Source organism: Euprymna scolopes, chromosome 10, assembly GCF_053919585.1.
Source record: "Euprymna scolopes isolate OS-2025 chromosome 10, ASM5391958v1, whole genome shotgun sequence".
Taxonomy (NCBI): domain Eukaryota; kingdom Metazoa; phylum Mollusca; class Cephalopoda; order Sepiida; family Sepiolidae; genus Euprymna; species Euprymna scolopes.
The window spans coordinates 98,632,347-98,649,118 of record NC_136491.1 but is presented as its reverse complement, the minus strand read 5'-3'; the positions used below and the strand labels follow the sequence as shown (position 1 = coordinate 98,649,118).

General features: G+C 35.3%; 1 protein-coding gene across 2 annotated transcripts in view; it reads left to right on the top strand.

Annotated features, from left to right (window-relative positions):
- Positions 1–16,772, top strand: part of LOC145286157 (general transcription factor IIE subunit 1-like) — a 249,632-nt gene that overhangs the window by 11,633 nt on the left and 221,227 nt on the right. For both annotated transcript variants that reach the window (XM_080134929.1, XM_080134930.1), the window contains exons 2-4: positions 3,338–4,007; positions 5,328–5,544; positions 12,506–12,713. In XM_080134929.1, the coding sequence (XP_079991055.1) occupies positions 3,361–4,007; positions 5,328–5,544; positions 12,506–12,713 (1,072 nt within the window). In that variant the 5' untranslated portion in view covers positions 3,338–3,360. The remainder of the gene's footprint in view (positions 1–3,337; positions 4,008–5,327; positions 5,545–12,505; positions 12,714–16,772) is intronic.

Below are 16,772 nucleotides of genomic sequence, written 5' to 3'. Positions count from 1 at the left end.
AAATCATTGTACATGCAAAATTTCAGCTAGATCAGACAATTGGAAATAGGTCAGCCCTTCGTACTTTGTAACTTTGAGCTTTATGCAATTTTCTGAATGTCCAGGCGTTAGACGACTTTGATGTGGAGACAACACTGCTTTCATGTGATAGAAAATTTGCTCACAAGAATAAGTTGAACCAAAAGCCAAGAGAAGAGCAAAAGCAATTTTCTTCAAACAGATGAATGAGTTTGGGAGAGAAGTCCAACAGTTCAAAATAGCACCAGACTTTTCTAAATTTTCATCTTCTAGAGGCTTTCTTAGTTCAGCAAATTTTAATGTCCATATTTCTGAAGACCTAAAATCAACCTGTTGCATTTCAAAATCATCAATGTCCATCCAGCTAAAAAGTTTCAGTTGGATATTTGTCAAATCAAGGATGTCAGGCTTAATAAGATATGAAAATAAGGATTCATGAATGTAGAAGTCCTGGCTTCATTTATCAAATTCTGCTTTGAGTGCTTCAACGTACTCCTGAAGCTCATCTATGTTCACTTCAAATTGATTTGCATGATTTTTCACATTTGAAATGCTTTGATGTTGATGTCACGGGTAAAAATGTCAAGTTTCATTGGAAATGCTTTCCAATAGCTGAAAAGATCAAGGATTGTTTGACCTTGTCCTTGTAATTTCAAATTAAGCTCATTTAAATGTGTGTTTATGTCGGTCATAAACATTAACTTTAACAACCAGCTTTCATCATTCAGTTGAGGAAATGGTTTCTGTTTTTTTTTATCAAGAAATGCCCTAGTAGCCTCAGGACAACAAACAAATCTAAAACTTTGCCTCGATTAAGCCAGCGAACATTGCTGTATAACAGAAGATCACCGTATCCACACTCAATTTCTTGTAGAAGAGATTTGAATTGCCTGTGAATTAATGAAGAATGAAAAATAAGAAAGTTGATTATCTCAACAACAGTTTTCATCACAGAGACCAAATTCAAAGATGAGCTCTTTACACATAAGCCCTCCTGATGTATAATACAATGGAAACTGAACAGTTTGCTTCCAACATGATTTTCAAGAAGTTTTACAAATCCTTTCTTCTTGCGAATCATTGCAGCAGCACCATCGGTTGTTACGCAAAATAATTTGTTCAATTCAATGTCCTGTTTAGAAAAATAACCAGAAAATGCACACAAAATATCTTCTGCTTTGGTTGTATAATGAAGGAGTAATAAACATCACAACTCTTCATAAATGTGGTTATTCTCGTGAATAAGACGAGACGCATCGTTTACATCTGTGCTTTCATCAAGGGCGGCACTAAATACGTGGGATTGCTTTAATCCAGTTGTTTGTTTAGTTGTTATATTTTCAGCCAAGTCAGATATGCGCCTCTCAACTGATCTTGCAGAAACTGGTATTTCTCTAATTTGAGAGAGTATAATGTCTTTATTTTGTAAATCACGAAACAAAACTTCAGCACCGCTCAAAAAAGTTTCTTAGATGCATTCACCATCTGTAAAAGGTTCGCCCATTCAAAGCCACACACTGGGCTCTTTTGTAACTACATTCAGTAGCTTTACTTTTCATTCCAACAGCTTGGCTCAAAATACCAGTTTGTTTTTTGAAACCAGAAATAGCTTTTTTGATGGCTTCACCTTTCTCCTCTGAGGTTTTAAACTTAGATTGATGTTTGGTTTGAAATTGCCTTTGTACTCTAGATGTGTGACACAATACTTTCGCAGCACAAACAGATCCTTTTGTTCCACAAATCCATATTATTTTGTTCGGTTGTCTTGAAATGGGCGATGATCAAGTTTTCTTTTCTTTTCGGCCATAACTAACACCAGGGGTATTCTGAAAATATAAATAGGCCTAATTACACAAACGTCAATTATGATATGTAAAATACTAACCAAATTATCCTCACCCTTGCTGTGAGGAAACCATGATACATTTTAATAAAATTTGTGGAGAAAAATTATATACAGGGTGTCCCAGAAGTAATCTAAAGGTTTTGGTTAGCTCCCATCCGTGCGTGACATTCACCATTCAAAAGATATTTCATCCACATATTCCCCCAATCATACCATTTCTGTTTAAAATTGTTTGTTAAAAAAAGTAATAAATTTTATTTTTGAAAAACTGAATTTAATTATTATTTTTTTTTTTAATTTGCTTTCCTTTTTTTAATTTTTTTTTTTTGATATGTTAATTCTGATTTACTAATAGTTTTGTTTGTCAAATTTTATTTGGATTTAATTGTTTTGTTTGTTTTAAAATCTCTTGATATTATAGCAACTGGTAATTTTAGACGAGGCTACATCTTTTGAGATTAAACTGTCTAAAAAAATAATACTTAACCTAAATTTTCCAAGACCAGAAATTTGGCACCACTCAAATATACCAGCTGTTCCAGTACTAATTTATTCAAGTTTTTTTTTTTTTTTTTTTTAATTTCAGAATTCTTTTCTTTAAAGAATTATAGATATTGAAATTTTGTATGAAGTGCCTGAGATTCTAAAAAAAAAATTGTGTTGCATTTGCTTCTTAACTTACAAATTCTAATTAAAATATTTATTTTCATGCAAAAGCAAATTTTTGCCAGAACAGATTTTCCAGGATAACTCTGGTTGCCCCTCTAGGGGGCATTATAGGGGTAAAATTGTTATCATTCATTTATTAGCACTTTTCTCAATAACCACACTTTAGATTTTTTGAAATTTGCACAAACCTTAGTCATGGTAAAAGTAAATTGGCTTGTTTTGGTACTTGTCCACTTTTGAAAAAGTAAAATAACTGAACCGTTTTTTTTTTTTAAATTTTACCCTAACTTTTTTTTTTTTTACACAGTGGTCACCACTTATCAAGGCCCGGAAGCCACTCAGGGATAAGGGTTATTGCAAGTACATTATGTTAGTGTGGAGATAGAAACTAAACTATTTTTATTATCTTTGGTAGTAGTTACTTGTTGACTATTTATTTTTTTTTCATCCTCCTTTTTTTCTGTGTTGGAAATTTTTGTTAATTATGAATTTAAAATTTAATCAATTTACAATTCGCCATTTACTTTTCTTGCCTTCTAATTGGATAAGCACTTTGGCATCTTCTAGCTGTTTACATAAACGGTTGAAAAAAGCAAAACGAAAAGCTGTTTTTTTATCTGATTCAAAAGCTGTACAATACTGGTGTATTTGACCAGTCCCGGATTTCTAGCCTCGGAAAAATTTAGGTTACCTGATATCTTTTTAGATGATATAATCTCAAAAACCATAACCTCGTCTGAAATTACCAGTTGTACCAGTACCTATTTATTTATTCAAGTTTTTTTGTTTTTTTTTTAATTTCAGAATTCTTTTCTTTAAACTGAATCATGGATACTGAAATTCTGCATGAAGTGCCTGAGGCCCTAAAGAGGCTTGTCCGCCTCGTGGCACGTGGTTTTTACAGCGTGGAGCATGCCATAATATTGGACATTCTCGTTCGTCACCCTTGTATGAAAGAGGATGACATGATTGAATTACTTAAGTTTGAGCGCAAACAGATGCGTTCAATGTTAAACACATTGAAAATGGACAAGTTCATCAAGGTGCGAATGCGCGTCGAAACAGACCCCAAAGGTCACACGACACGACACAATTACTACTTCATCAACTACAAAGTTTTTGTCAATGTTGTCAAGTACAAACTGGATCATGTCCGGCGCAAAATTGAAGCAGTCGAACGGCAAAACACAAGCCGTTCATCGTTCAAGTGTCCGGAGTGCTTGAAGACGTATACTGACCTCGAGGCCGGCCAGTTGCTTGATCCTTACACAGGGGAGTTGAAGTGCATGATCTGCCAAATCGAGGTGGAAGAGGATGAGAGCGCCATGCCAAAACAAGATGCACGGACGCTGTTGGCAAGGTTCAATGAACAAATCAAGCCAATCTATGACTTACTCAAAGACTGTGAAGATGTAAGACTTGCCCCTGAAATTCTAGATCCGAAACCGGTCGATTTGGAACTAATTAATCAGAAGTAAGTATTAGGATTTACTTTTTATTTTTTTGTCAAATCCATATCATCAGCCAAGCGCTAGCCCCTGTCCCATCGCCTGTGCCTGTTTTACAAGTACTTTAATGGAATGTGCTCTAACAAACGTGTAGCAATTGTGTCTCCTCAACGTGCATACTACTAACTAGCAAAATCACACCTCTTCACTGTAGAGATCTCTAGATTCCAGAAAGCCTTCTACTCTAATAGTTTCTTACCTTGGAGTTCTAGACATTGGAACTCCCTCTCTGTTTCCTGCTTCCCTGACTGTACTAACCTGCAGAAGTTTAAATGTAATGTAAATAAACATCTCGCTGCTCAACTCTCCAAAGTTCCCTGTTAGATACAATCCCAAATAGTAATCCCTTACGTTTCAAGAAGTGGCAAGAAGTTTGGGGTGAACAATAGCAAAATAAAAAAATAAAATGGTAAAAATCTGGATTGTTTTGTTTGGTTCAATAAAATCAGGCAAATTCAAGGACATACCCAAGAAAGACAGGGGAGGAGGGGTTCCAAACTTCTGTAGCAAAACTTTTACAAAATATAATGTTTGTTCATTTCATTTTAGTAAAGTTTCGTTTCATCTGTTTTTTATTATAATTAAGGCAACCTAAAAGTTACAATTAATGCCCATTTAATGTGAATTTTAAATATTTTGATTGATTTATGAAATTATTTTATATCATTACTTTGTCAAATTACTCAACTTTGCAATTTTTGGGTTGCTCTAATTATAAATTTTCATGTTTCATCATTTTTTGTTTTTTTGTTAAGCCTTGGTACTCGTTGCCACATTCTGGTTGTAATTAAATACTTATGGATGTATGAAGCAAAATGAAAAATGAACGAAACGATACAAAAACTCTTGTTTCATTTTCATACAAAAAAAATGAAAATAAATTTATAAATATTTTGAACAAAAAGAATGAAACGAATCTAACCCTGCAAAATTCTCCTGTAGGTAGGTAAACTTTGAGGCCTTATTGTGAAATGGCAAGCAAAATCAATTCATAAGCAGGAAATAATCCCCCATAAGCAGGCAAATTATTTATGACAAGGCAAATGCCTGCCTATTTCTAACTGCCCTACTGGCGCTTTAAATTAGAGAAAAAAAATTTTGGTTGACTTCTCCAAGCAGGTGGTTTGAAAAGCACAGAAAGTATGGCTGGTTACGCTCCTGGTCGAATTGACTCTAAACTTCCTTTTTTGTTGGAAAGAAGATCTTATTCTATTCTCACCATATTTGATTAATTAACTAACAGTTTACTGTATTTGATTTGATGTAACTTTGCTTTCCATGTACAGGTCTACTTCAAGTAAAGCAAGTGAACGAACTGGTACAGGTACAGGTGCATGGAGCGGAGAAGCTACAAGAAATATCAATTTTGGTTACGAGGAGAATACAGTAACCGTTACAATTGATGACGAATCCAACTTAACGGACACAAAGTCTGTGAAAGAACAGCCAGTTTGGATGAGAGAGAGTACAGTAGATAAAAAAAGCAATGTTTCACTTGACAAAGTAAGAAGCACATTATTATTATTATTATTGTTATTATTATTGTTGTTATTATTATTATTGTTGTTGTTGTTGTTGTTATTATAATTTGGGTCTTGTGTAGAATTCTCCTTATATTTTAAAAAATACAAAAAAAAAAAATCTGTATAATGTGACGAAACGAAAATATCATGGGTTCTTGTCCAGAATTCAAACTAATTAACAACGACAAAAATACAGAAAAAAAGCTTTTATGATATACGTACCTGTCACAAAATGAAAATCTCATATTCCAAAAATCACGTAAATTGATCAAGTATTTTTTTTCTTTAATAAGAAAATCAAATTTTATGAGAAAGTTAAGATGGTGTCTCGCTCCACCATCAAAGTTACCCCCCCCCTTAGCAGCCTCTTCAGAAATAGAGATCAAACTCAGCCCTGTAATAGGTACATATTAATCGCTAGAAATTGTGAAAAAAATTATTTTAAATAAAAAAGACTACTTGATCAATTTTACCGTATCATATTCCAAAAATCATACAAAGTGATCAAGTAGTTTTATTTTTAAACTAGCTGCTCGAGAGGGGGGGTTATTAAATACACTTAAATATATTTTAATTAATGCAGATTTCATATTATTATAGAGCCAATTCTCTAGTGAACATTATATTGTACCTAATATATAGTACTGATTTAAAAAAAAATAACTTGGGTGCCATCATATATCAAATTTTGTTTTTAAAACTTGAATTTTGTCTGGAAAGGGGCTTGCAAATCTGTATGGACCCTGTTTTATGTATCTCTTCAAGCAATAAATTTTTGATTAAATGTGTAAATTTTTAAGTTTTTAAAATTGGCACACCTAATGAGACAAATACTTCCCAGCAGTGTTATAATTGTAATGGATCCACTCATAGGGCAAGCGATTGTCTACTGGATAGTGAGACAGTCAGAGATGCTGGTGTCGAGCCTCAAAGAAATATCATGTGCTATTAATGTCAGCAGCATGGGCACATTGCTCAATTTTGTCTGGGAAATGAGCAGGGATAGTGAGAATTCAGTGACAACCTCATCCCCCAAACTATTGTAAATGGTGCATTGCTGGTTGTAACTGTTCGCATCAAAGGACTACCATGTAAAACTCGAGTGAATACTGGATGCACACAGTCACTGGTCCGCAAGTCATATTGTAAGGAATGAATGAGGAAAGTGACCCTTGTGCTCACAGCAAATGGAAGCACACTTAGCTGTTATGGAATAGGAGTGGTGCAAGTTAACATTGGTGCAAAGCTGAGCATTAGCATAGAAGTCTTAGTTGTGGATGGCTACTTACTTGGATTTGATTTGTTGCTTTGGCAGTCTCTGATAGACTTACTCATCGAATCGTATTTTCAGTGTGCAGAAAGCTGACTAGTCATTTCCTGATGTGTGGTTACATGCCGCCATAACATTTGTAAAATGAAGGGCAAACACTGACAACTGGATGGGATGACAAAGTGTGAGACCCTCTTCTAGCATGGATGATCAAAGACATTTGTTTGAGAGTGGCCCAGGACGATCCAATGAAAGATGACTGGTGTATCTTTGGAGAAGATGTTACAGTCTGGGTGGACGCTAGTTTCATTGCCATAGGTGTGGTTGCAGAAAGCAATGGTTCTGTGTCGGAAGACGCAAGCTGGCTCTGAGCTGTACATGAGGGCAAACATATAAATTTAGCTGAGCTTGATGCTGTGCTGTGTGAACCTTGCATTGCAGAGAAAAGCCAAAACTATTCATTTACAAATGGACTCTGCATGTGTATATCGGTGGATAACTGACACTTTGTCGGGACAGATGAGAGTGCACACCAAAACAGTCTCTCAAATGTTAATTAGATATCGACTCTCCACGCTCCAAGGTTTAACCTCAGAATAGGCACTGAAAATTGATGTAGGGGTTTCTTAACTCTCAGGATAACAGAGCTGACCAACTTACTCAGATGTGACAGCGATGGTTAAATGAAATCCGTAAAATGACAGAAGCTAGAGAACCTGTGTATGCCGTAGCCACAGAACAAAATGTTTCTCGGGTACAGGCAATCCATCAGTACAGCGGACATCCCAACGTAAAGAGAAGATTATACTTTGTAAAGTTAGTCAACCCGTTAATAACTGAAGCTGAAGTGCAAACGGTGGTTGGGAATTGCACAGAATACCAATCCATAAATCCAGCCCTAGTGCATTGGAAGCCAGGTAGATTTGACATCCCTGAAAATTGGAGCAAACTGTTATGGATATAACCCATTTCGGCACTCAGTTGTACCTGACATTGATATACTGTGGCCGTAGCTGTTTTGCCATCTCAAAGCAGTTGAACTGACAAGATTATTCTAGCATCATTAAGCAGTTTGAAATTGTGTTTTGTGAAAGGGGGCCGGCAATTGAATTGCTCACTGACAATGGCATTTTTGCTGAGTTTACACGGATGTGGGCCGTGGACATTCTGATTTTAGTGCATCTATGTACCCTCAAGAAATGGAAAAATCCAGAGGTCCCATCGCACAATAAAGCACGTTGTAGCAAGAACAAGGTGCACAATCTAGGAGTGTACTAGCACAACGTTACAGCTGAAGATGACAAGACGGCAACAACTGCACCTGTGAATGTACTATACACCTATAGGATATGTATTAAGGGTATCGATGAAATGGTGGTGTGCGACAATGCAGTTGCTAATCCGTACAAGAAGGGAAATATTGTTTGGGTGAAGAATCCGCAGGGAAGATGTATGACGCAGTTCAGCACAGGTATGGTGTCAAAAATCAAACGCCAGTATTCGGTCTCAGTTGATGGAACACCATGACACATAAAGGATGTACACCCAACATATCGACATGATTGCTTCATCCTTGATGAAATTATCTCACAGATGATGAAACCCCACTGGTATACGAACAACCACCCGAAGAAAGCTCCTCAGAAAATGATACACCCAAGGATCTAGAGCAGGAAAAGTTCAATGATGTGACAGACGAAAGCAACACTGAAGAAATTCCCGAGCTTGTACCATTAAGGCAAAGTACCAGGAAAAAGCGGCCTGCCCAACATTGTCATTTGTGTGATCTTGAGATCAGGGAGGAGTATGACGAGCATGCACAGAAGCGCTCAAGGATTGTATGGAAATGTCTAAGTCGGGTCTACCTACAGCAAAAATGAGTTTGTCCAAAGGCTATAAAAAAGCCAATAACAGTCATTTGGTGAGTAACTCCCAAGCTTGCTCTGGTAACATTTCGTATTGAGTCATTTCATTTGGGATCGTGCTGAATCATTGGAGATGTTTGGATTCAAATTCATGGAGTTGTTTGTAATTGTGTTGTATTGAATCATTGGAGGTGTACAGTTCAAATTGACAGTATTGTTTGGGATCGTGTCGGGTCACATGGACAAAATTGTTCTGGACCACGCTGCCATGTGATATTCTTTTCTCTCTTCCCTTGCGAAGCAACATACCATTAAGTGCATTATTAATTTCTATTTTCAAGAAATTGTGTAACTCAAGAACAGAAAACCTTTTAAGGCATTACACTACACTAACATGTTTCTTTCAACAACTTTGCAGAAGGTTCGTTTGAGTGCTTCACAGTAAGGAAAAATTTAATGAGTAGAAGTTCCAGATCAACAATATAACTACAGAGTCGCAAAGAATATTAATATGAAAGTTTTTGATAACTAAGTTATTAATAATTGAAGGTCAAGAAAGTCTGAGAGCACATTATTCGATTATAGAAAGATTACCTAAGAGGTATGTGTGTAGAACAGGAGACTTTGATGGTATGGCCACATTGAAATAATGGATGAAAGTTGTTGAATGGTTGCATTTGATACTAATAAGACAAAACTTGCCTATAACAAATGCAAGACGAATCCAACCACTAATTGCTGTACTTGTAAATACGATTCCTGAGAATCCATCATTCAAATGCCCTAACCCTTCACCTATAATATAAATTGGAATAAATACATAAAATATATTGCCAAGTTTGCTCCGAAGATGGTGGGCTCCCTTTTCCAGGCTAGAAAATTTCTCATACCTGCCAGTGTCCTATATCTCTACAAAACCACCATTCTCCTGTGCATCTGGGTTGGTGCATCAACCACTTGTCTCTTCTTGGACCGAGTAAAAAAAAAAAAAAATCTCTAACCTAATAAGTCCCGCACTGTCTACCAAGCTCCAACCCCTGTCCCATTGTCGCGGCGTTGCACCTCTGTATTTGCTTTACAAGTACTTCGATGGAATGTGCTCTGACAAACTTGTTGCACTTGTGACCCTACAATATAAATTACTCCTGGCGAAACTGACAATTAGCAAAATCCCACCCTTTCATAGTAGAGGTCCCCAGATGCTTGAAAACTTTCTTCTCTAATAGTGGCTTTCCTCTTACCACTTGCTTTTGGAATTCCCTCCTTGCTCCCCATTTCTCTGATGCAGAAATTTTACTGTAATGTGAGCAAACATCTTGCTGCACGACCACCCACTTAAGATGCTCCCTATAAATTGGGCCCCTAATCACAGCTACACGCTTCCCAAAATTTAAAAAAAAAATAAAGTACTTGTGGACTTAATAGTACTACTAGGTTGCCTTTTTTGCTGTTCTGAACTTAAACTGCCCCCCCCCTCCCATCACGTTAGTGCTAATCAGGTAAAAAAGATGTTACAAATATTTTAATGGAATGTGTTCTGATGAACTCGTTTCACTTCTACCCCCTCGACATACATATCCCCGACAAACCTGCTTAGCAATAAGATCTCACCCCTTCACTGTTGATGTCTCTAAATGCCAGAAAGTTTTCTATTCTAATAGTTTCTTCCCTCAAACAGTTAGACTTTGGAATTCCCTTCCTACTACCTGCTTCCCTGGCTGTACTGATATGCAGATGTTTAACTGTAACATAAACAAATATCTTGTTAATCTTTCCAAGACATGGCCCCAATTAGTAGCCCCTTACGTCCAATTGGCGATATGCTTTGTAAGGGGTGAACATGATTAAAAAAAAAAATAAAGAACCTCATGAATGAGCTGTAAGCCTGAACCATTTTGGATATCATTGAAAAAGGACAGACGGCAAGGCTCATCATTAACAGAAAAAAGCTTAAGTTGGTTTTTCATCCACGCAACGCTAATGCACAATACAACAAGAGTAATTGTCGTAAACTTTAAACCTGTGCATATCAACTACTTTTGTTGGTGATTCTTTGAAACGATAAAGAATTGTACACACCATAGCCTGATAGATACACCGATAGTTGTCCAGAATTTCCTCCATATCAAAAAAAAAAAAAAATGCAAAAAAAATCCTTATGATCTACGTTCTCATCACAGAATGAAAAGATCATATTCTAAAAATCATGCAAATCGATCAAGTAATTGTTTTTTTTTTTAATGTAGAAAATCATTTTTTTTTAATATAAATTTAAGCTATTGCCAGGCTGAAAACAAACAAAAAACATCTTGGAAGTTTGAATTGAGTTATCTTTTTTTGTTTATTCACGACAACAGAGCGAAACATTCCATCCTCGCTTTCACATAGAATATGATTTTCTTAATTTAAAAAAAACTGACTTGATCAACTTACTTGATTTATGGAATATAACATTTTCGTTCTTTCACAAGGGCATACGTCATTTTTTTTCTTTCTTTTTTAAATATAGATGGAATTCTGGACAAGAACTAATATGCCTATTGGCAGCTGTTGAGATCTTCTGTCGAGAAACTACAAAGTTTAATGCATGCGTTGTTTTTAATATCAGATGGCAAACGTTGTTCATGGTGCTAAAAGTGGCAGTATTGCTTTAGCCACTGAACCTGTCACCGACCTATGTTGGTAACTGATAAGGACAGGGTATCACTTATGCGAGCACATGTATGTTAAAAATAAATAACTTAAGTTAGTAGATAACAACGTGGACATAACATGAATAATTTTAACAGATATGGGTAGGGTGAGAAATGTGGCCGGCCACATCGTCATCCAGCAAAATCCCACACTATAAATGAACAGAAAGAAGTTTAACGGTTTAATAGGGGAGTTAATTCAAAAAAGTTAATATGTGAATTATCTCCCTTTATTTTTATAATCGCTTCATATCTTTTGTATGTTTTCTTTTTTCTTTTCAAGGATAAAATGCCAGTTGAATGATACGAGGATAGAAAATAATGAACGAAATTCATACTATCTGATGATTTATGACAGGAAAATATATGCTTCACTTGTATCTGCACTAATATTCATATTAAATCACAGAATTATGTCAGTAATTAATTTTTTATATACAAATTATCATTTCTGTTGACTTAAAGAAAAATACACAAAACGATGACTTTATATTTCAAATGAAGGATTTCTTTTTAAATCCATTTCAGACGACGGGGGTTGTCTGACTTGCTATTTTCTTTTCAATGGTTTTTTTTTTTTAAATTGGGATAGAATAATTAGGGATTAAAGTTGGAAGCAACAAAAAATGGCGAGTCATTTCTGATGATCTAAAGAAAAAAGCCACCAAAGATTGTTTACAGCAAATAAAAATTTGGAATGCATGGTTTTTATTGTCATATTGATCGAAATTATGGGCCAGTGATTTTCTTTCGAATGCAATTCTATTAAAGTGTTCATAAAGGAATGTGAGGAAGTTGAATGTTATGTCAACAATTAATTTGAAATGATTTCATTTTGTCTTTTTTTTTTTCATATAATTTGTTGATTCCATGTTTTAGGTTTGATACGCAGGGAACATTAAAATTCCCTTTAGCAACTATGTTAATTTGATATGATGTTGGCAATTTTTTTTAAAGAAAGGAAAAATGTGATGAACAGTATTTACAATTCATACTGAATTTGTAGTGTTGGTGCTGTAATACCCGGTTAACTGCAGTTAGCTTTAATAGTTTATATTTTTATGAATAAAATATGGTTGACTAATGTGCCCCCTTATTTCCTTTTTACCACAGGTTGATTCTTTCTTTCAACCAAGCACTTCGAAAGCAGATATCAATGCAGACAAAATTGAATCCAGTGATGATATTATGCGCACTCTCTTAGTGCATGAGAAAAAGTCAGTTTCTGTCGTGCCAAGTGCAAATGTACTGGCCGGTAGTGACAAAGGATCTTCAAGTGATTCAGATGAAGAGATGATCAAGCCGTCCACGTCGACAGTGGGTAAGTACCCGTTTCTTTTTTTGTTTGGGTCCAGAAAATCAAAGGCTAATATTTTAACTCTGTCAGATGACTTATATATACTGTTGAATTTCATTCCAGTAACCCAAAAAATTGGTCTACAGTCATGATTTTTACTTTTTAATTTTTATTGATATTTCTTTTTAATATACGTGAATGTCTAAATTTTCTTTTTGCCTTAAGCATTTTTGTTGTGTATGTAGTCGATGCTACATACACAGCTCATCAGAGACAAATATTAAACGCAATTACACATAGATGGATGGAATAAAGAAGAAAAAATATGTATATAAAGAAAGGTTATTTTACAGATTTTATGATGAAAATAATTAAATATTCAAGGCAATTTTTTTCATCCTTCTCAAGTTGAAAATGTGAGAGTATAAATTATGAAAAATATACAAAATATTTTCATATTGACTAGAAATTAAATGAAATAAAAATTGCTCAGAACTTTCTTAGAAATTCCTGGGGATAGCATTTGATGTTTATATGAGACTAGCAGGGCTACCCGGCGTTGCTCGGGACCGTATAAACAATGAAAAAACAAAAGCAGATATTGAACATATGTTTTATTCTTAGGGGAGAGGAATCTTTCATCTCAAGTTTTAGCGTTAATGACAGGTTTTTTGGGGGCCCCCCTCGAAGATAACTGATCAGTTGACCAACTTCTAGTAGTCCGTTTGACGTGAAATTTCGATATTTGTCATCCGGGTGATGGGGCTTCGATATGATACCAAATTTGTCAAGTTTGGTTCCGTCTTTCAAAAGTTTTAGCGTTACAAACAAACATACATACATACATACATACACACCGATTTTTGCCTTTTATATATATAGAAGAAGAAGATGAATAGATATTCAAGGATAGATAACTCTCCCTTCTTGCATGAAGGGAGATAACTTTTGCATATTGTTTTAAACTAACAGATCCTGATGGTCCTCACCTTTAGCTCGTCCTTTGTGTAGGAGTTGGATCTGTTCATGTTTTTTTTTCCACTGTGTCCTACACAAAGAAATAGAGAATGTTGCAGTCAGACAAGTTAGAAAGCCAGATGTATTGTATAGTAGTGTTGTATATTTGTGTGTGTGTGTGTATAACACCTTAAGGAAAATTTGACGTCAGCAGGAGTGACGCGGGTGTCTATGCATGCAGCACGCATATGTGCATATATTTGCACGCCAGGGCGGAGATGTATGTGTACATGTGAACATTTCTTTAAGTATATATGTGTGTACGTGCGCATGTGTGTGCTCGCACGCGCGGCCGCTAGCTAACCCTCTCCAAACAATTAACAACAAATAAAAACCAAATAAATAAACCGAACCTAAGCGAACACCCAACAGGTCAAGATATACTTATCAAGAAATCATCTCATCAACGAGACGCCAAAAACTTTAACATTAAGACTCGAATTTTAAAGTAACCCCCTCCTCCTACCCCCACATATTCCCCTTCCCCCACCATGTATCCCTATGCCCTCAGCCACATCAGAAATGAACTTCCCAGACCCTCCCCCACAAGGTCCTTAAACTCCAAAACTAAAACATTACTGACATATCAAGCACCCCCCTCCCACCTTTCTCCCTTGTTCCCTTCCTCTTTTTTTCTGCTCTTCTCGCACCCCTCCCTTGTTCACTCTTTCATCCCATCATAACAAACATTTCTGTAAAAGTCTGAGGAAGCTACAGACGGTCAAAAAAAACGGCCGGGTAGCTGAAACAATAATGTAACTTAACAGAAAGATACGGTAATAAAAAATAAAATGCATAAAAACGTATATATATATATATATATACAAATGGAAACATCAAAACGCCAAGTTATCGTTTACAGATCTTTATTTTCATGAATGTTTTGTGTCTCAAAGTTTGCACGTCTCTCTAGAGTTCTTATAATCTTTTATTTGTTAATGAACCACAGAGATAGAATTCCCTTCTGCTCGCTTGGCCAATCAGATTGCTTACTGGTTCCTGTCCACTAGCCAACTCAGACTGACTAACTCTGCCTATGTGACTACATGATAAATCATTTCTTTGTTAGTTATCTGACGTCACCATACCAGGTCAACTTTATTGAGTACTTGTACAGTTTAATCAAAAAATGAAAATATTTTAAAAAAAAAAGTTATATTGTAGGTATCCGTTATGGAATGAAGTTCTCTGAAAAAAAAAAATTTCAATTAATTTGATCAAGTAGTGTTTTTTTGTTGTTTTTTTTTTTTTTACAGCGAAAAAACAATTTGTTATGATACTGATTAAAAAGTAGCCATGGTTCGATTTTTATGAAGAAAAGCTATTATTTAAGATAGGGAGGGGGGGTGTCAATGCCCTAGACTGAGTTATCTCCCTGCGGCATGTTCTAAAAATCCAAACATGGCTACCTTCAGAATGCTCTCATAAAAACATGTTTTTCCACTGTGAAAAAAAAAAGAAGCTAGTCGATCAAATCAAGTGAAATTTTTATTTGGAGAACTTCAGTCCAAAACGGATACATACAGTATAACTTTTTTCGATATTTTCATTTTTTAATGTCTTGCTTAAACTGTAAAAGTACCCCTTATTGTTTTGGTAAACTGACATTTTACTGTTTGCTAAACTAAATTCCAACTGCCCAAACTAAAATTGCAATTCTATTTTAAATATAAATATTTAACATAAATATCTCATTTCAATAACATTTTTCTCTTTGTGAAATATTTCATATTTCAATATTTTTTGCAGGGTACAAAATTTTATTATGCCTATGTAAAGACCAAATTTAAACCGGTTTGAAAACATTCTTTATTTTAGATTGTGAAATTAAAAAATAAAAATGAATGCGTCAACTGATCCGTTTCGAAGCTCACTTAACAGAGCTATAATCGAGCTTAATTACATTTTAAAAAGAAAAGGGGGGAACAATGAATCAGAGATGAAAAAGTAGGGGGGGGGGATATATATATAAAAAAGAAAAAGGGGGGTGGGAAATTAATTATTAAATAGAAACTAGATTAAGCCCTAAGAGATTCTCTTTTTGTTTGTAAAGAGAAGGTCTCAGAGTCTTAATTTACGATTATTTATAAAGTGCTCGCCTATAGATGAGCCATGGGTATTGCTCAAAACGTCCGAAGGTAGGTAGTTTCCATTTCGAATTTTTGGATGGAACATGTTTTACCCTATTATCTAATCTTTGAGATATTCGCCCCCTATTCCTGAGAATATTTTTGTGGAACTTATGGAATTCGCCAACATGTAAGTCGAATTCAGTTTTAATAATATTATGTGCAGGCAGATAGATGGTGTTTCCATGGGTTCTCCATTGGGACCTGCTCTGGCAAATATTTTCGTAAGTTTTCACGAAAAAGGTCTTTTATCTGGCTTTCAAAAACCAGATATTTATTTTCGTTATGTTGACGACACTTTTTGTCTGTTCAACAATGAAACAGAAGCGGATACCTTTTTTGCATCCCTCAATAATATTCACCCAGTTCTTGAATTTACTATAGAGAAGGAAAGTAATTCTTCCCTTCCTTTTCTAGATGTACTGGTTTGTAAAACACCTTCCGTTTTGTTGACTTTCTACACTCACTGGTCTTTACACACGTTGGGACTCTTTTTGACCCACCAAACAAAAATATAATCTTATCAGCACCCTTATCAATAGAGCTTGTATGATATGCTCAGAGACCAAATTAAATGATGAAGTCAAATTTATTACCAAGACTCTTTGCAATAATGGTTTTCCATTGCAAATCGTGGAATCTACAATTAGAAATTTTATTTCTAATTTCAATAAAATTAAACAGGCATCTGTCGACAAATGCCCTATCTACCTACGCCTACCTTGGCTAGGTAATATTAATGAAAGATTTGCCAAGCAAATTTCTTCTGTTGTACAACAATGTTACTTTGCATCAAATACCTGTGTTGTTTTTTCTTGTAAACCCATTTTGTCTTCAATTTGTAAAGATGTTCTCCCCCCCCCCCCAACAATTCTATTATTTATTTATTTAAATGTAGCTGCGGTGTGCGCTACGTCAGGGAACGTCTCAAAGATTA